The sequence below is a fragment of the Diabrotica virgifera genome, chromosome 1, assembly GCF_917563875.1.
Source record: "Diabrotica virgifera virgifera chromosome 1, PGI_DIABVI_V3a".
Lineage (NCBI taxonomy): Eukaryota > Metazoa > Arthropoda > Insecta > Coleoptera > Chrysomelidae > Diabrotica > Diabrotica virgifera.
The window spans coordinates 317,055,580-317,076,056 of NC_065443.1; the positions used below are offsets into that span (position 1 = coordinate 317,055,580).

General features: G+C 31.9%; 1 protein-coding gene across 1 annotated transcript in view; it reads left to right on the plus strand.

The window, feature by feature from the left end:
* Window positions 1-19,031, plus strand: part of LOC126879271 (cyclin-A2-like) — a 132,600-nt gene extending 113,569 nt beyond the window's left edge. Inside the window, exons 4-6 of the mRNA XM_050642347.1 lie at window positions 5,641-5,895; window positions 10,283-10,605; window positions 14,708-19,031. Of these exons, the coding sequence (XP_050498304.1) occupies window positions 5,641-5,895; window positions 10,283-10,597 (570 nt within the window). The 3' untranslated portion in view covers window positions 10,598-10,605; window positions 14,708-19,031. The remainder of the gene's footprint in view (window positions 1-5,640; window positions 5,896-10,282; window positions 10,606-14,707) is intronic.
* Window positions 19,032-20,477: the final 1,446 nt, after the last annotated feature.

Sequence of the window (20,477 nt, forward strand, 5' to 3'; positions counted from 1 at the left end):
AAAGCCACCACTATATCATCCTGAAGAAATATGTAATTCATTTATTACTAAGCTGTTATTTTTAATTATTAACAATAAGCCGTAAGATCGTATTGACGCGGCTGTAAATGTGAGTGTGAGTAAGATGCCCCATTGGACTGCCGGAATGGCATCTCTCTCGCACTCATCATAGAGGGCCGCCTAAAACGTTCAGGCGCTCATTATTATTACTTAAAAATCACAGCTTAGTAACAAAATAATGACAAAAATTTCTTCAGGATCTTGTAGGGGAGGCTTTTAACTTTGATTCAGTCACTTTCTGACTTTCATAATAATAGCTTTTAATGAATTTATTAAGCTTTGAAAATCGCCATTTTTCGTTTTTGGAAGTTATACTCCTTTACGATCGAGAGTGAAATTTTATAATGCCGGGCGCATACGCACACAGACAGTATGTATTTCGTTGCTAATTTTTCAAGATATATACCTATGTATCAGCGCTGTCAGCGCAAATAAGTCATATTACATCATATAAAATAATATATATTAGTGTTTTTAGTAAATGTATTATTTATTATAATTTTTGTGTCTTTGGATTTGGCCTCTTCGGGAATAACATATTTTATAATAATAGTAAGTATATTTAAAGTGAAGTAAAAGATAGATGTACTCCCAATCACTACGTTTGTCTTTTACTTAATTTAAAATGAACTCTCACATGCAACCCATTCGACATTTATATTTAAAGTATTTTTGTATACCTCACTTGGTCTATTAAATTTGTCAGTATGTATGAGAAATATTGTAGCCTGTCAAAGCAAAAGGGATATAGCTCAGTGGTAGAGCGTGTGACCGGAGATCAAAAGGTCCCGGGTTCAAATTCCGGACGATTCATATTCTTTTTTTTATATTTTTGGTATCGTTTTAATAAAAAATTTTTAAAAGTGGTAGGTAAAGAAAGTTAGTTTACTATTTAAATAAAATACAAATAACCTGTTAAGTATATTAATTTCGTTGAAATCATAATAATAGAAGTATAACTTCTTACGTGAGTACAAAGTACACACGTAATTGAGTTTGATTTTGGGGCGGGTGAGTCGAGTGTTTTCTATCAAAAAAGAAATTTTAATGACATTACTATTAGCCCGATCAAAGCACAATCTGACCTCAAAAAAAAATAAAGGAAGGATGAAAATTTGGGAACAGGTAGTTGAAATTGTCTATTATTTTATAAAAAAAAGTTTACAATTCTACACCCCCTCCATTTTACAAAAATATTGAAATAAGGGTTGGTTTTTCATTAAAAGTGCTGTATTTCGGAAAATAGGGCAATAATAACAAAAACTTTTTTTTTAAAAATCATCAAGTTACTTTTATCCTAACATTTTGACTAAAAACTTTGTTTGCACCTTGATTCGTTTCTAACCTATAGCCCTTTTTAAAGTACTTAACAGGGGCGCTTACTTGAATTGCGCGCGCAACAAAAATGTCACATTTTAAAATTAACTAACTTTTAAATTGATAATTTGGGGCATTTATCAAACATTAAAATGTACGAAAAAAACACAATACCTTTAGAAAAATATCAATTTTAACGTGAATATATTTTTATTGTGAATTACAAATTATTTAATTTAGAAAAATATGTTTTAAAATATACTAATACAAGTTTTGAGAGCAACACATATTTTTTGTCACAAAAATTTACATAATCATTTAAATTAAAATTCGTTTTAGATTTACGTTTTAAGATGGCTAATTAACATTTAGATTTAAAATTGCACAAGGTTACTTTAAATGATAAAAAATTGTATCACGATAAAAAATGGATAATTTTTTGATTTTTATTTTAAGTCAACTTCAAGATTTCAATCAATAATATCTTTGTTGAAAATTCATAAAAAACTTAAGAAATATGCTTGTAGGTACTTGAAAATGTACTCTTTCGAAAGCGGTATCTATTTTTCTTATGCATAGAATACTTTTTAAATAAGGCTCACTCATTATAAACAACTACAAAAAAATGTCATGTTTTAATAAAATCGATGCCATTCTTTTTTGAAAGTCTTTTTTTAAATGAAAATATGGGAACATATTAAAAAAGACTTGAATAACATATTACATATATATACAACACGCCTATTGCAAAGGTAAAAATATATGGGGCACGTAAACACAGGTGAAAAAGTTGCTTAAAAGAGAAAACGGCGCGCTTCCTAAACACAGTAGACGAACATAACCTAAACAATTGGAGCAATGTTCACGCTGCAATGTTTTGTTATCGTTTTCGGCTGTCAAAGTTTTTGAATTTATAACTTATTATCAGTAGTAATAACCCAAGGACATTGATAATTGTTCGAAAAAATTTTATAACAGATTTCGAAAGCTTGTTGCTTGGAAACAGACCGACGCCGTAGGCGGAGGTCTGTTGCCTGTAAGCAACAAGCTTGAGAAAGTTGTTAAAAATTTTTTGAGCATTTATCAATGTTCGAGGGTTATTCGGATAGAAAATTTTTTGCTGGTTATGAAAAAAAAAATACAGAGCAAAAACAATTTATTTAAATGTGCAATTAACAAAGGAACAATTAGAAAAATTTAATGAAGATAATTAATAATTTCATTAATATTCTCATCAGTATTACAACCAAATCGTGACATTTTGAAATATTGAATATTTGAAATGTCAAAATCGAAATGAAACGAAATGTAGGTATCCATACATGATTGAGTGAAAACAGCCCATGGGATCTGTTTTCAGTATAATGTTGGTTTTATTGGTTGTATTCAATGAGATGACCACAAATTAATTGATTTCATTGGATTTCTAATTGAGCAAAAAATTTTCAATAAAAGTGATCTGTTTGTTATAAAATAATTGTGTAAATATTTACAATGAGTGGGAACAGTGAAACAAATAATAATAATTCTTGTTTTATTTGTGAAAAACATTTAGAATGTGATACCGAAAAAATTGTAATTGTCAAACGTGGAATTGAAACATTAACAAGCTGAAAATGCGAGCATTGTCATAACGAAAATTTTGTATATTTACGTATTTTAATTCATAATATGGAAAATTTCTATTATGAAAATTAGTTTAGAATTAATAATTGTTTTAATGTGCAATTATATCATTCTAATTTAAATGTTATGAACTATAAAGGTAGTTTACTCTTGATCGAAATTCATATTTTTTATATACCTCGTATAAAATTAATAAAATTTTATACAAGGTGTCCCAAAAGTAGTGGAACGGTCGAATATTTCGCGAACTGAACATTGGATCGAAAAACTGAAAAATACGTGTTCAATCATTTTCAAAAATCTATCCAATGACACCAAACACCAATCTCCACTACACCCCCTGGAGGTGGGGTTGGGGGAGTAACTTTAAAATCTCAAATGGAAACCCCTAGATTTTCTTGCAGATTTGGATTCGTTACGTAAAAGTAAGCAACTTTTATTCAAGACATTTTTTCGAACTGTGGATAGATGGCGCTATAATTGGGAAAAACGATTTATCCTGATACCATGGGTAAATTATAGAAACGGTCTAATATCTCGAGAAATACACTTCCAAATGAGAAACCAAACAAATTTTTTTAATACTTTTCGAAAACCTATCGAATAACACTAAATATGACCCTCCAGCCCAACCCCCTGGAGGTGGGGTGGGGGGTAACTTTAAAATATTAAATAGCAACCCCCACTTTTTATTACAGATTCGGATTTGTCATGAAAAACTAAGCAACATTTATTCGAAACATTTTTTAGAATTGTTGATAGATGGAGCTTTAATTGGAAAAATACGATTTATTAGCGCCATCTATCAGCATTTTTAAAAAATGTTTCGAATAAATGTTGCTTAGTTTTCATGACGAATTAGAATCTGCAATAAAAAGTGGGGGTTGCTATTTAAGATTTTAAAGTTACCCCCCACCCCACCTCCAGGGGGTGGGTTGGAGGGTCATATTTAGTGTTTATCGATAGGTTTTTGAAAAATAGTAAAAACCTGTTTTTTGGTTTCTTATTTGGAAGTGTATTTCTCGAGATATTAGACCGTTTCTATAATTTACCTATGGTATCAGGATAAATCGTTTTTCCCAATTATAGCGCCATCTATCCACAGTTCGAAAAAATATCTTGCATAAAAGTTGCTTACTTTTACGTAACGAATGCAAATCTGCAAGAAATTCTGTGTATAGTGTCACTGACACTGTAGTACTGCCGACACACTGTTGCCGCACTGTTGAAAGTTCAGAGAACTATCGAAAAAAAATATGGATGACGCGCTGATGTAGCCTCTTAATAGAGTACATTTATTTTTAATTAAGTTAATTTAATTTTTAAATGAACTTTAGAAAACCTAATAAATATTTAGTAAAAGAAATATTTTTTTGAGAAATTTTGATATATTTTCATTTTATATGTTTATATTGAAATAATTAACTTAAAAGTACAAGTATGTAGGTACTTTAAAATTATAGTTTTTCAAATTATTAACTTAATTCAAAAAGAAAATAATATAGGTAAGTACATACTTACAAGAAAAACCAAAGCTTTCTGTTCTTTTTCCAAAAATTGAAAAATTTTTTTTTTTTAATTTTTGGAAAATCTTAACCTCAAGCCCTTAATAGATCTGTAAAGAGTGTGTTCACCAATTTTCAGATTAATTGATACAAAACTAACCGAATAAGACCGTTTTAAAATTTTTTGGTTTTCAACCCTTATTAAAAATAGGCTATATCTCATAAAATAATCGAGATCTAAAAAAAATTTAAGACCAATCTTTAAGGTTAAATCACTCTGATGACTATTTTATTTTTCACTGTTACATTTTTTTTTATTATTTCATTATTTTTAAAATACAGCACTTTTAATGAAAAACCAACCCTTATTTCCCTATTTTTGTAAAATGGGGACGGTTTAGAATTGTAAACTTTTTCTTATGTAATAATAGACAATTTCAACTACATACCTATTTCCAAATTTTCATCCTTCCTTTAATTTTTTTGAGGTTTTTGTAAACTTGTGTTCCTTGATCGGGCTATATAAACAAATTTATAAATAACCATACAGAAGTAAAAACTTCTTTTTTATATTGGTATAAAAAGTTTTATTAAAAAACATAAAAGTCCTCCAAAAGGATTTGCAAAACGTTTTCAATCTGAATCAGATCATCCTCAGTGCGTTCTGCTTCGTACAAGAAACTAGCAACTTTTTGAAAAAGGTTACATCGATATTTATGGTTTACATAATAAATAAGTGGTAATTATAGCGACTCCAAGTCGATGTTACACGATAAAATGTGTTAGGAGTGCTCAAAGGGCAACATGGTTCCCTGCTCGTTAAGAACTTGTGGTTCTTGCCAGTTCAATGGACACAGACCAACCTGTTGAGGTTGGGCCAAAAAATTGATTTGTGCAATTTGATTAAAAAAATTGTTAAAAAAAATTTGGACCACTTTTCACGTGGGCGACTTCTTGAACCTTATTCTGGGATGTCTTACGAATGTGATTATGCAAAAAAAATCTCATAAGAATATTTTTTGTAACGAAACCGCCGTTTAAGCCTTGTCTAAAATGCATTATGATAAACGAGACAAACACTAGTTTTATATTCTGTCGCTTTTCTCTTAAAACAAGTCCATACTGTTTTCAGGCCAAGAACAAATTCCAACTCGTGGGAGCCGCTGCGATGATGATAGCTACGAAAATGGAGGAGTATTACCCGATCGACGCCAAAGAATGGTCGTATTTAACCAGCGACACGTTCACTCCTCAACAAGTCCTTAAAATGGAGCAGGTCGTTCTGAAAGTGTTGAGATTTCGAATGCAGACGCCCACGATAAACGGCTTCATTCAACAGTTGGCCGTGGAGTACAAGATGGACGAGAAGACTCAGCATCTGGCGATGGTAAGGTCTTAGTTTTAAGAAATGTTCTCTTTACTTCCTTCATGGTTTTACCATTTTTGCGGCTTATATAAATCTGTATTACGGAAATAAAAGAGTTATATTGAAATCAAAATGCATCAAAACGAGAACATAATAGTTCAAGAACTGGGAGCGGATTTTGCTCGTGATAAGTAATATGGAAAACTGTACGGGGATATGTTGAATTAGTTGTGTACATGACTTTCTCCAACGGGCGGAAAATAGACTGGGTGACGAGGGTAGTTATAAGGGATCAAAGTCGTAGTTTTTATTATTTTTTTGTAACGCGCATGATCGAGATTGTGCACCAAAATTTGGGAATAAGTAGATCATGACAAAACAAAGTAAAATCTCCAGGCGCGGAACGCTTCGTGGGGGCAGAGGTGAATATAAAAATTAAGGGGTTTTTTGTGGCGTTCGTGATCGAGATAGTGCACCAAAATTTGTTAATGGGTAGGTCATGACGTAACTAAGTAAAACCTCCAGGGGCAGAACGCTGTGTGGGTGACAAAAAACGGACCCCTGCCCGCCACCCATTTGTCCCCCATGCAGCGTTCCGAACTGGATATTTTACTTAGTTACGTCATGATCTACCTATTCCCAAATTTTGGTGCACTATCTCGATCATGAGCGCCACAAAAAAAAGATAAAAACCTCGATTTTGACCCCTATAACTGTCTTAGTCCCACGATGGTTTCCGCTCGTTGGAGAAAGTCATCCACACAACTAATTCAACATATACCTACCCGTATATTTTTTCCATATTACTTATCACAAGCAAAATCCGCTTTTATCTCTCCGACTATAATTTAATAAGACGGTTTGAACACATTTTTCAGTTAAAAAAATCACAAGTTATAGAAATCATCCCATAATCTCTTAAAAATTCAAAAGAGCTATTTTAAGATCACAAATAATTGGCCGGGTAATTATTTAACTAATAAAAAATATAATTTGATAGAACAATATGTATAGTTCGGAGAAATAAGGAAAAAAATATCCTGTTGGTGACACAACCCCCTCCAGGCCGAAACCAATTTTTTTAAGTAGCGTGGACATCTACAATAATAACCTATATATTTCCTGCAGCCCATTCTGATGATATAGATAGTTATAAACAAATGAAGATCACAGAACGGTAGATTTTCGCTTTTTTTTCTATTACTAAAAAGTTAAGCATTTTAAACAAATTTGAGAGTAAGAAACTCATAAATCATACAAAACACTTCAATATGGCGTTCACTGAATATGTCTATCCTTATTGGTTGCTTAGAAAATTGCAAAATAAGTCATAAATTTTCAGTTTTTATAAATATTCTTAACTTACGTAAAAATTAACTTAGAATTTTCTTATTACACGGAATGCTGAGACTTCTGGTGCTTAAATTATAATCTAAATTTCAAAGTAATTGGTAAAATAGTTATTTAATTTGTTTATCCCAAATTCATTTTTTTTGCAACACTATAAGTCAGAAAATAATGAAGTTACAGTAATACTTTGGATAGTTTATGAAAGAAGAAGATTTACACTATTAATTTGATTAAAAAAAATGACAAAAAATAATTCTAAATATTGCAAAGTTGTTTTGCAAGAACATGTGAATTAAAAAAAAGGGGGGGGGCTAACTTCGTCCCTAAATATCCTAGGACAATTGTTTTTCTTTCTAAATGTGTATAAAAATTCAGTCTTTCTAAATATGAAAAAATAATTTTTCTACGGGTAACGGTTAAAAAGTTATTCTAATTGTTTATAAGTGGGCAAAAAATCGACATGTTTGTGCAAAATAATTTTACACTGTTTAAAATTACTTTTTGTAATTTTTTTAATTAGGTTAATAACATAAATATTCTTCTTTTATAAACTGTCCGAAATATTACTGTAACCTCATAATATTCTGACTTACAGTGTTGCAAAAAAAATAAATTTGGGATAAACAAATTAAATAACTTTTAAACTATTTTACCAATTGCTTTGAAATTATAGGGTATAATTTAAGCACCAGAAGTCTCAGCATTCCATGTAATAAGAAGGTTCAAGTTAATTTTTACATAACTTATGAATATTTATAAAAATTCAAAATTTATGATTTATTTTGCAATTTTCTAAGCAACCAATAAGGATAGACATATTCAGCGAACGCCATATTGAAGTTTTTTTATACGATTTATAAGTTTCTTACTCTCAAATTTGTTTAAAATGCTTAACTTTTTGGTTATAGATGAAAAAAGCGAAAATTTACCGTTCTTTGATCTTTATTTGTTTATAACTATGTATATCATCAAAATCGGCTGCAGGAAACATATGGGTTATTATATAGATGTCCATACTACTCAAAAAATTTAGTTTCGGCCTGGAGGGGGATGCGTCACGAGAAAAATCTTTGGACTAGTATGATAAATGTGAGTTCAATATTGATAGATTGCAGTTTGGTTTCAGAAGTCACTTGGAGCTAGAAAAACAGTCATCGTTTTAAGGTGGTTATTTAGCGCTATATAGAGAAGATATCAAGGATGTATATTTATGCTTTGTGGATTTTAGAATACCGTTTGACAATGTCACTCATGAACAATCGTCATTTACAAACATTATTGGAACAATGATATTTGATTTGAACAATGATGAATTGTGACAAGAGGTACTTTACGGAGGTCAAACATCATCATCATCATCATCATCAATGGCGTTACAACTCTTCAGGAGTCTTCGCCGCGTTTACTATTGCTTTCCATGTTTGTCGGTCCTGTGCCACTAATTTCCATTGTCTCACTCCCATTTTCTTCAGACCTTCTTTGACTGCATCTGTCACCTTTTTCTAGGCCGTTCTACGGACCTTCTTCCATTTGGCCTTTCCCGGAATACATTATTTATAAGGCAATTGTCGTTACTGCGTGTCACATGCCCTGCCCATCTTAGTCTATTGTCCTTTATCTGATTAGATCTTCCTTTCCGAAAAGAGACTCTAACTCGTTATTGTATCTGCGCATCGATTCGTTTGTCACGCTGTCTCTGCAAGGGACATTTATATTATTCGAAGGATTTTACGTTACCACATCAGCAACTTATTTACTTTTTTTTTTTTAGCGTCCATGTTTCGCTTCCATACGCGACTGCTGGTCGTATTATGGTCTTATATATCTGGATTTTTGAACCTCGTGAAAGAAGTTTTGACTTCATTAGATATTGCACCACAAAGAAAGATTTGTTTCTAGTCATTATTCGCGTTTCAACTTCTCTCTCTATTTTGTTGTCATTTGTGGTTGTTGCTCCTAGATATTTAAATTCTATAGCCACTTCGAAGTTATGATCGTTTATAGTGATGTTTTGCTTTGTTCACCGTCGTTCTTGTTTTGAGACGACCATATATTTTGTTTTGTCTTAATCTATTTTTAGACCTATGTTTAATGCAGCTTCTTCAAAGCTCGAGAAACTGAGGTCAAACAGCAAGAGAAAAAATAGGCAATGAACTTACTGAAAGCGTAAAGATTAAAAAAGGTTTCCGACAAGGGTCGGACCTGCACCTCTTCAATATTTAATCCTAAGAAATATTAAAAAAAATGCATGGAAACTGCAACAGAGGTCATAAAAATTAACGGTCGGCTAATAATATATATTATGCCGATAAGATGGTGATCCTTTTTCGCACAACCTGTAAGCAAGCTATGTGAAAGTCAAATTTCCTCCAACCATTTTGGGTTTATAAATGCTGTTGGTATAAAGGAGTCTCTGTTTCATTATAAGTCTTATTCCAGAGATACAGACATATTTATCGAAACTTTACACGAAACTGAAAAAGGTATTTTACTAATCTAGTACTGGCTAAACAACATCAAATATGCAGATGACGCCATAGCATTTGCGGACAACCTAGAAGACCTGTAAGTCCTTATAAACAAAGCCACGTATTATAGTCAACAATGTGAACTTCACATAAACGTAAATAAGACAAAGCGTATGATCATTGGCAAGAAAAAGATAATAGAAGGTCAACTCTACGTTAACTAAACCCTTTTAAAAAGAATGGGGTCAATTTGACTAGTCAAAGCTGGATTTCATAAAATTAAATTTCGACCTTTGCCTGACCAACTTAGTCTCTCCTAGGTTTGACTAGTCAAAGGCCGAAACTGTAATTTATTTCGGGCTTTGACTAAGACCGTCAGTCAGACCTGAGGATTGCCTAGTCAAACCTAGAAGTGCCTGAAATTCGGGCTTTGACTATAACATTTGCATATCTGTGGTCTATTTTCTATTCTGCGAGCGAATTTAAGATTGTCACTATATAAAACGCTTTATGGATATTAACAATATTAAGTAACAGATGTCTATTATATTCTATGTATCACACACCAATAATTCCTTCTATTATTTTAGTACATCGCCGAGCTAGTACTTTTAGAAGGCGACGACTATCTCACTCATTTTCCCTCCAAACTGGCCTCCGCTTGCATCGCTCTCGCCCGGTACACGCTACTCAAACGAATCACGTGGCCGAAGAAACTGAAGAAGGCCAGCGGCTATTCCTTGAAAGAACTCAGTCCCGTGGTGAAGAGACAACACAAGACATTGAAGGATTCGCCTTTGAAGCAGCAACAGGCCGTCCAGACGAAATATAAGAGTCCCAAGTTCAGTAGGGTGGCGTTGACCAAACCGAGATTGATAATTATGGAAGATTTTAATATAGATTAAGAATGAAGGTGAGTTTATTGCTATTATATTAACTTAAAGCTGTTTCTTTGTGACATTTAGGTAATTTATTATCATAATTGGGAAATAAGTCAAAATTTAACTAGAAAAATAGTTTTATTGACGTTTCGGCTTCCACTACGGACGTCGTTATGAAAATACAAAATATAGCTTATTTTCCAATTAATAGTAAATTCTATTATAGACCAGGACTAATCTGTAAAAAACGTGTATTTTTGGATGTGAGAGGTGGCATTCGGATTTTTGCAGATAAAGTTAGGTAACACTTTCAGTAATAATAATTGACTTATGCTCCTTCTCAAATATGCCCGGAACATTAATAAAAAAATTAAAATATTTAATAATTTCGAAAAACATCGATTTTTTTCTGCTCTCTTTGCTTATAACTTTAAAACGATTCGTTTTGGAACAAAGCCGTAGAGAAATAAAATAAAGATAATTGAATTTTGTATGATATACGACTGGTCAAAAATGTCTTAAGGTATTACCTTTTCTGCAATATAGCAATAAATACAAAATAAGGGGTCAAATACGCCTGTTGTTATTCATTGTTTCTTAACCACTTCGGTGGTAATTAGAACCTTAGTAATTCACTTAAAAAAATTTCTTATAAACGGTCTACCAAATTTCATTAAAATCGACCGAATAGATTTTGCATAATAAAATTGCAATCTAAATGTTTTTAAACAAGTTTAAATTTTTTAAAATCTTTCTGAACAAAAAGTAGACCATTTAGAAGTTGGCTAATTTTTTTACATATAAAGAGGTGCTCTACCTATCTAATGCACTTTACAGAATTAAAATCGGATTATTTAAGGGGCCTCAGCAATGTTTTAAAATTATAAACAATTTTTTGGCTAAAAACAAATAGCTTTGTTCAATAATAAAAAATTAATTTTTAGCAATGCAAATAATTAAAACCGGTATAATTTGACTTGAACTTTCAAATGCTGTCAGCAGAATTGCTATTTTATTTTTTAATCAAAAGTTATTCTCGTTCAAGAATTGCAATTTTTCGATTTTTTGAAAGTTTCACCGCGTTTATCTCGAAAACTATGCATCCTACGAAAAAACTTGTAAAAACATTTTTTGCTTACAATCACTCATGAAATACAAAAAATGTTTTGTTTTGCGAAAAATCGATGTTATGTAATTCCTCAAGTTCTTTGTTTATAACAATCTTATCGACATCCGGATCAACAGTTACCCAAAAAATTCGTGTTCTACGGGTCAAAATACATAAAAAAACTTGGACAAAGCACTAATTTGTTTATAAGCCAAAAAACTGTTTATAACTTTAAAACATTGCTGAGGCTGCTTAAATAATCCGATTTCAATTCTGTAAAGTGCATTAGATAGGTGTGCTTCTTTATATGTAAAAAAATTGACAAATCTTTGTATGTTCTAGTTTTTGTTGTGCAAGAATTTTAATTTTTTAAAAAAAGTTTAGATTGCAAAATTATTATGCAAAATCTAGTAAGTCAATTTTAATGAAAGTTGGTGGACGGTTTTAACACATTACAAAAATTTTCTAAGCGAATTAGGAAGGTTCCAAGTGTAACCTAAGTGATGGAAAAACATTGAATAAGGACAGGCTTGTTTTGCTCCCTTAACGACTTTGTTCCAAAATGAATCGTTTTAAAGTTATAAGAAAAAAAATAGAAAAAAAAAAGAATTTTTAAATATTTCATTTTTTTATTATTAATGTTTCGGGCATATTTGAGAAGGAGCATTAGTCAATTATTATTAACGAAGTTATCAACTAAATCTATCCGCAAAAATCCGAATGTCACCTCTCACATCCACCTAAAAACAGATCCTTCCTGGTCTATTAACTGTTTCTCCTATAATTAAATTGTGGTATATATTTATCATCTGCTTTCTATTACTTTTATATTAATTATTATTTACTTGATCAATTATTTAATTAACGCAAATCATACATAAAAATTAAGAAAGAATCTCAGGGTGCCTTTTTATAATATAAAAAAATGTCTAAATTATATTATGTTATACTTTTCTTCTCTCGTGGTTTCAGTATCTCTTAGTTGATCCTTATTGGGATAAAATAGGAAAAGGAAATAAATAGAAAAATCATAAATAAAAACAAACAATTACCTTTATTATCAAAAGCAATGTTCTGTAAATTTATCAATTAAATTCTGTGGGCATAACTGTCCAAAAGAAACTTTTACCATATAAATTAATCTAATTCAAACAAATATTTATCGCTTTGTTCTTGATACCATTAATAAACCCAGCTAAACAAACAAATTTGGTATTCGCAAAATTACTTATACTTCCTATTAAATTTTTGAAATGTTGGAATCTTAAATTCATATGCTTTTACGTAAAAAAATTAACTTCTGATTAAAAAAAATCTATCACATATGTTATTGACTGACCTTTTTGATTCACACACAATGATGTCTCCTCTTGACCCAAACAGCTCCTCCTTGTTGATTATGTTAGGCTACCAATCAAAGCCCTCTCCGTTCTCAGCAAACAATCCAGCAGGATACCAGCAACTATTTCTCCAAAACACAAGCCAGGCTTCTTTTTGCCAGTACTCGTTCAATAAACTCCAAAACTCTCTCCTCTCTTTCTCTCAACAATAATCTCCTGAGACCCAAGTATCTTTTTTACTTGGTGTCACAAATAATTTTAATAACGATAATTCTTGTAACTTACTCTGTTGGACTTTACAGAATCAAAGAGGTATTTCTTCTCGATTGCACTTGTCTCTCGTTCCACCTTTCAGCTACTCTCCCTATCAATACAATCACTAGTACTTGCTTCTGAACTACTCACGAAAACTTTTGACTGCTCCTTTCGGATGCCGGTAACACAATAATCCCTCTTTCCAAAACTATCTGAAAATTCAACCTTCTCTCCTTCCCATTCTAAATTGCCAAACCAATCAGAGACATTTCTTCTTCCCCCTTCTTTTTTTCATTCGAAACACCCACTCATACTTTCAAAAATATTCCTACCATTATACTAATTACTTTCGGGAAATTCTACAAAATTTACTCGGGGTTAAACAAAAAAAAAAAAAAAATTCAAAACTTTCTTTACCTTAATTTTCTAAGAACTAATTACCTATGGCTTCTATATTTCCCGTAATAAACAATCGGTTTAAAATACCAATCCTAAATAACTTTCACTTCACTTTTATTTACAAATGTTTTTATTATTCTTCATGGAAAGATTCATTAAGGAGAAACCACCTTGCGTTGAAAGCTAACTTCTAATAAATATTTACAAATCAATATACAGGGTGTAGCAAATTTATGTGCCCGCGTTATATTAAAAAAATTAAAATTTTTATTCTATCTTTGATTGATAAATTGAAACACAATAATATTTTACCTTAGGAATTTATTTATAAGTCTATATAGGATGTGAGATTACTGAGATCAAAAAACCATAATACCAATAGATCAACAAAAATCTAAAGAGATACCTATAAGAAGAGGAATATGCCAAGTATGTGTACTATCCTCTCTACTTTTTAATATGTACTCAGAAGAGATGTTTAAAGAGGCATTAGAAGACATCAACGAATGCACAGCAATTAACGTAACACTAGTGAATAATCTTAGATATGCAGACGATACAATACTAGTAAAAGAGCAACACGGGTTCTAGCTATTTCTCCATGTAAAATCCCATAAGAAATCGCTAAGGTCCATTCTTATCATTTTTGACTCTTTTTGTCACGTCGCAGCAGAGGGTAGCCGAGGGCAACAGAGGGTATCAGAGAAATCACAGAGGATAACAGAGGGAAACAGAGGGTAGCAGAGAGGTCACAGAGGGTAGCATAGAGATCATAGCAGAGGGTAGGAGAATGATGCTGTGGATAACATTGGACGCTCTGCTACCCTCTGCTGGCCTCTGTTACCCTCTGTGATTTCTCTGATACCCTCTTTTGCCCTCTGCTACCCTCTGCTGCGACGTGACAAAAGAGTCAAAAATGACCAGAATGGACCTGATTACGTAAAATGCCCTATATAGACCTGATACAATTGATAAATATTTTATTACAGCTTGTATAATACTCTATTAACACATATTTTTCTCTTTTTTTAGGCTCTCTTCGTTCCAAAATTCGACCTACTTCGTAAGACTAAACCTCCTCGTACTGCCAGTTCTTTATAAAAGTTATATTTAAACTAAAATGCAAACTTGACGTATATTTTTTAACCCCGCAACCCGAATAGGTCTATCTTTTTTTATTTTAAACGAGCGTCGCCTGAATCTGACACTAATTTGGATTTGAATATGAAAGAAGTCAACTCGTGCTTAATTTGTTCCATACAGCACTCCGTAATACATATTAAGCGTATAGTGCTTTTTAATAAAAAAATATTTCTCTGCTAGAGCATGGCAAATGTAAATTTTGGTTGTACTGCTTTAACTATAGTCCAGTCATTAGATATTTGATCTCTAAAAACAAAACGAACAAGCTGAATTTTGCTGAGAATGTCAATTTTGGGACCCAAAAAAAAATGCAGAAAAGTATACCACTCCTACCCCTGGCTTTCCCCTAAATCAGCAGTTTCCAACCTTTTTGTACCTGCGCCCCCTTAAAAAAATGGTTGCGCCTCCTTAATTTTTCTAACAATCTAATTTCATAATTTCATTTTTCATATTTCATAATTTCATATTTCATATTCAACTGATATTATAATTTGTTTAATCGGCTACAAAATAATAAATATACAATTACAGGTAAAAATATACATAAAAAAATAATAAAATTTGGTTTTTAATAGTATGTATTTACCCCATTTTTAAATTAATTTTCAGATACCTATTTTATTACAATTTCTTAATTCCTAATTGTAACAGCTGCATACCCCCCTTGTAACAGTCTAGCGCCCTACAGGTTGGAAACCACTGCCCTAAATCCTTCCGCGTAAGGGGGTACGAAAACAATCGATTTACTAAGAATATGTACACTAGGGTGGCCCTTAAAATATGTGAGAAAATTATTAATTAATATCTTTTACATTATTGGCTGTCATTGCATGGAGCCTCAGGGACCCGGAGCCACCATTAAATATTTTCATATTTCAATAGAAATTTATATTTTAAAAATTCTCCATAAATGGAACAATTTTAACTAATGTACACCGTAGATAAAATGTTTCAAACAAGCAATGTAGCTGAGATAATTTCAAACAAAAATGTTTGTTAGCACTTTTTTTGTAGAATGAACCATTCTCTCAGAAACAACGCTTGAAGCAGCTGGCAATTTTGAATGCCAGTTACGCGCGCAAAATACATTATTTAAATAAAATTTATGTTAACTCAACGGGAAAAATTTGATATCTTTTGATCAGAGTGGCCCATCGACAAAAATTAAAATGAGTTTTTAAGGCGAAGAGTGTAACTTTCGTATGCACTTTTTCCATTTTGTCGTAAATTTAATCAGTTTCTATGAAGCTGTTAAATAAAGAAACGTTGCGCGATTTTTACTATTTTTTACGATTCTCATGAGATCAATAAAATGTATCACTTCCACTGACCGGTCGCTATAGAATTTTCATAATTAAAGTATAATCTTCAAAACATTAAATTTCAGATTTTCAGTTTTGGAAACAAATATGAGGCATTTGAAATATACCTAAAAAATATTGAATTTAAACTTTCACATTGCAAACGATTTCACGTCATGGAAAATGCTTCCACGAAGATGGTATTAAGGGAAATTTGTAACTAAAATTATGTAGTTATGAGACACATACTTGTGCAATCGAAAATAAGCAGTTTTAAATGTTCTATTTGAAGTATAAGGCTCAATATAGTCACTTCGTGTAGACAAGTCTTAAAATTTCAAGGGAGACCTTCGAAAAGAGGCATTTGAAATATACCTAAAAAATGCTGAATTTAAACTTTCACCTTACAAATAATCTCCCGTCACCGAAAATGTTTCCACGAAGGTGGCATTGAGAGGAATTTGTAGCTGAAGTTGTCTAGTTTTGAAGCACATACTTGTACAATTAAAAAAAAGCTGTTTTAAACGGTTTATTTGCAATGTCAGACTCAATATAACATTTTATTTGAAATATCAGACCCAATATAACGATTTTTTCGTAATTTTTCCAACGAACTGTCAATATTGATGGAATGGCCCCGTCCCATTAAAACAATGAAGCGAGATTGCGGCCAACATACAAGAGAGAAGTCCTAAGAGACAGAGAATTTGTCACGGAAAATTTGGGCCGTGTAATTTAAGTTGCCTATATAAACTTAAATTGGGAAAATGGACCTCATATTTTTAACTTGGTATCAGGGCTGATGGGTAGTATTTCAAAATTTAAATACTTTTTTGTATTTAAATACGTCAGAACTCTCTTCTTTATTAAAAGAAGTACTGGTTTTAGTCTTTCTTTTTGGCATATTCTATTTTGTAAGTTTGAGAACTGCGCCATGATAATGATAAAGAGAAAGACTAAAACCAGTACTTCCTTTAATGAAGAAGAGAGCTCTGACGTTTTTAAATACATAAAAATATTTAAATTTTGAAATACTGCCCATCAGCCCTGATACCAAGTTAAAAATATGAGGTCCATCTCCCCGATTTAAGTTTATATAGGCAACTCAAATTACACGGCTTCCCTGACATTCTCTGTCTCTCTAGGACTTCTCTCTCGTATGTTGGCCGCATTAAATTTGCTTCAGCCCATTCCATCAGTATTGACAGTTCGCTGAATTTTTCACAAAAATATAAATATATAACTTACGATTTCGACCTTATTTCGGGACGATTGAGATGGTAGATTGAAGCTGAATGTTTCTGTTATTTCGAATAGTCACTTCATAGTCACTCTTGTTTCAAGTGACAACTTCTAAAAAAGTTAACAATGCGCTCCGCTCGAGTACTGCCGGTAGGTTACAATTTTCGAAGTAGCCTTACAGTTCAAATAAAACGTTTAAAACTACTTTTTCATTGTACAAGTACGTGTTTGAATACTATATAACTTAACTTTTTATAAAGTATAAATTCTACCCAATACCGTTTTCATAGAAGCATTTCCCGTGACGTGAGATCGTTTGTAAAGTGAAAGTTTAAATTCAGCGTTTTTTAGGCATATATTAAATTTGTTGTCGGAACTTAAAATCGAAATTTCTTTTTATGGGTTTTGAATACTAGGCTCTAACAGTGGAAATTCCACTACGACCTATTAATAAAAGTGATAAATTTACTGACTTCATGTGAATTGTAAAAAATAGCAAAATTCGCAAAGTGTATTTATTTAACAGCTTTAAAAAAACTAACTTCATTTGCGGCAAAGCTGTACTCTTCAACTTTAAAATATTTTCAGATTTTTGTCGATAGGACACTCTCATCAGAATATATCGAATTTTTACGGTCAAAATCGTCTGTCGCTTTAAGTGTTATTTCTGAGAGAACGGTTTATTCTACGCAAAAGGTGCTAATAAACATTTTTGTTTACAATTATCTAAGTTATATTTTAGGTTATTTGAAATAATTTTTTCTATAGCTTACATATTCTTGGTAACTCGATGTTTTTTACATCGCAGGCAAACATTATTGCATTTTTTTGAGGCCTCAAAATTTACATTACCAGCAAAATTCGTATGAATTTGAGGTTTAGTGGCATTTTTGTCTCTGACGACTGCACTATATTAATATAAAAAATTATCTCCAACTGTACGAATAAAAATACTGAATAGTGAATTATTTTACATATATTTGGTTTTTATTAAATTGCTTGCTCTCTGTTTTGGTTTCCAACGTGAATATATCGATTTATGTTTGCTCTACTTCCAGCAAATCATTATTTAATTATATATCTCACGTTTTTCTTATATATTTCAGTTTTAGTTATCAGTCTGTCATTTACTCATTTGAAAGAGTTTTTTGAATTCATTTATTACTTTTACATCTTTATTTTCGTTTTTTTATTATTTTTTTTCACAATTTACCTTTTTAATCGTGCATTTTATATAGTAATTTACAAATATTATCTATCACTATCATACTCACTGCGCCAGTTCTGATTTTTCCCAGCTACTCTCGTTTACAGAAAAACTGATTATACAGATTAAAATTACATACGCATACAATGCTATTTTGCGATTCTTTATGGTTAAAAACTTTTATCACCACAGGATTTTGCTTACTGCGTTTAAAACTTGCAAATTTTTTGTAGTTTTTTGGAAATATAACTTTTGTAATGGAACTGTCAAAAATGTAGTTTACACGTACTAGATAAATTAATGTTGTATATGTTTTATTCTTTTATTGATTGTATAAATTATTATAAGATATTTGAAGTGTACGTTTGTTTTAAATCGTATTAATATTATTTTAGATATTTAAATATCAATTTACTTCTTTTAGTATAAATGTGAATAATGTTGTTGACTATATACCATTATTAAAAATAAATGGTACTTTTGCCGTAGTTGTGTTTTATTTCTAACTGTACTTATTTAGCACGTGCTATACTGGACAGAGTCCTCCGTTATTCTGCTTTAATTTTGTCGATTTTGGAGGCGATCATTATTATACTTCTGGCTTTACAAACCTGCGTAAGTGCTATATATATATATATAAAAAATGTCTCTTCATTCCTATCCATCGTCTTCCTCTACCAAGCATGTATTGCCATATTTCTCATGTTTTTATCTGTGTTACCAAGGAACCTTGTTCTGTGTCTTCCTCTTCAGAAACTGAAAGTCCAAGGGGAAGACTTAGAGAAAAATGGCAGGAGAGGTATCAAAATTTTAAAAAGGGGGATCTGGAGGCACCTATCATCATCAACACCTATTCCATTAATCGTAGGATATAAGGCTCCCTTAGGTGTGTCCATTCATATCTGTTTGCTGTTTTTGCATCCATTCGTGGTCGGCCATCCACTTGATGTCATCAGTCCATCTTGTTTGAGGCCTGCCTCTACTTCTTGCCCTTGGTCGACATTCAAGAATTCGCTTTGTCCAACGGTTGTCTTCCATTCTTCCTATGTGTCCTGCCCAGTTCCATTTGGCAACCTTGTGGATCATATCTGTTACTTCTTATCTCTTTGGACTTGCGGTCACTGAGCTTAATGTTGAGCATTCTCCGTTCAAAGCGAATCAAAAAGAACGCTTCCCTTGGCTTTAAAACAATAGGTATAGCAGAACAGAAAGGGGCATTGTGGAAATAGCAAAAATATATACACACAACTAAACTTATATGGAATCACCATGTATTTCAAAGTAATATTTATTTCTTTTGAGAAAACTTGTTATTGTTGCGAAGAATAACGGTTTTTATTGAAAATAAATAGATCTATAAGACAATCCACCAATAGGTGAAATAGCACGATACAACAATGGAGACCATGGACAGGAAAGAGAGCAAGAGGACGACCCCAGATGAGATGGGGAGATGACATTAAAAAGATAGGAGGAACGCACTGGAAACAGAAAGCACTAAACAGAAGCGAATGGAGGAAACTGGGGGAAGCCTATGTTCAGAGTTGGACGAATTAAAGGGCAAAAGAAGAAGAAGAGATAAGACAATCAGATAGTACAGCTCGATACGGTATAGGTTATTTGCTTGAGTTGCAAATTGAACGAAAATAAATAAACTAACTTTTGCTTCCAAAAACGAAAATATGCGTCATATGGGGTTGGAGGGACGCCGGTGTTCAACTTTCCTCCATGGAGAGTTTGGAGTAGTTCCAATGTCTCTTTCCAGCGTTTTGCACTTGCAGTAAGTTCAATGTGTCGCTAAGCCTTCGATAGCTAACAGGAGAACTTTTAATGAACCGTAAGATGCTGTAATTCTGGCCTGTTGAATTGTTTATGTAAATAAAACACTTTCTATTTTGCTATGACTGTA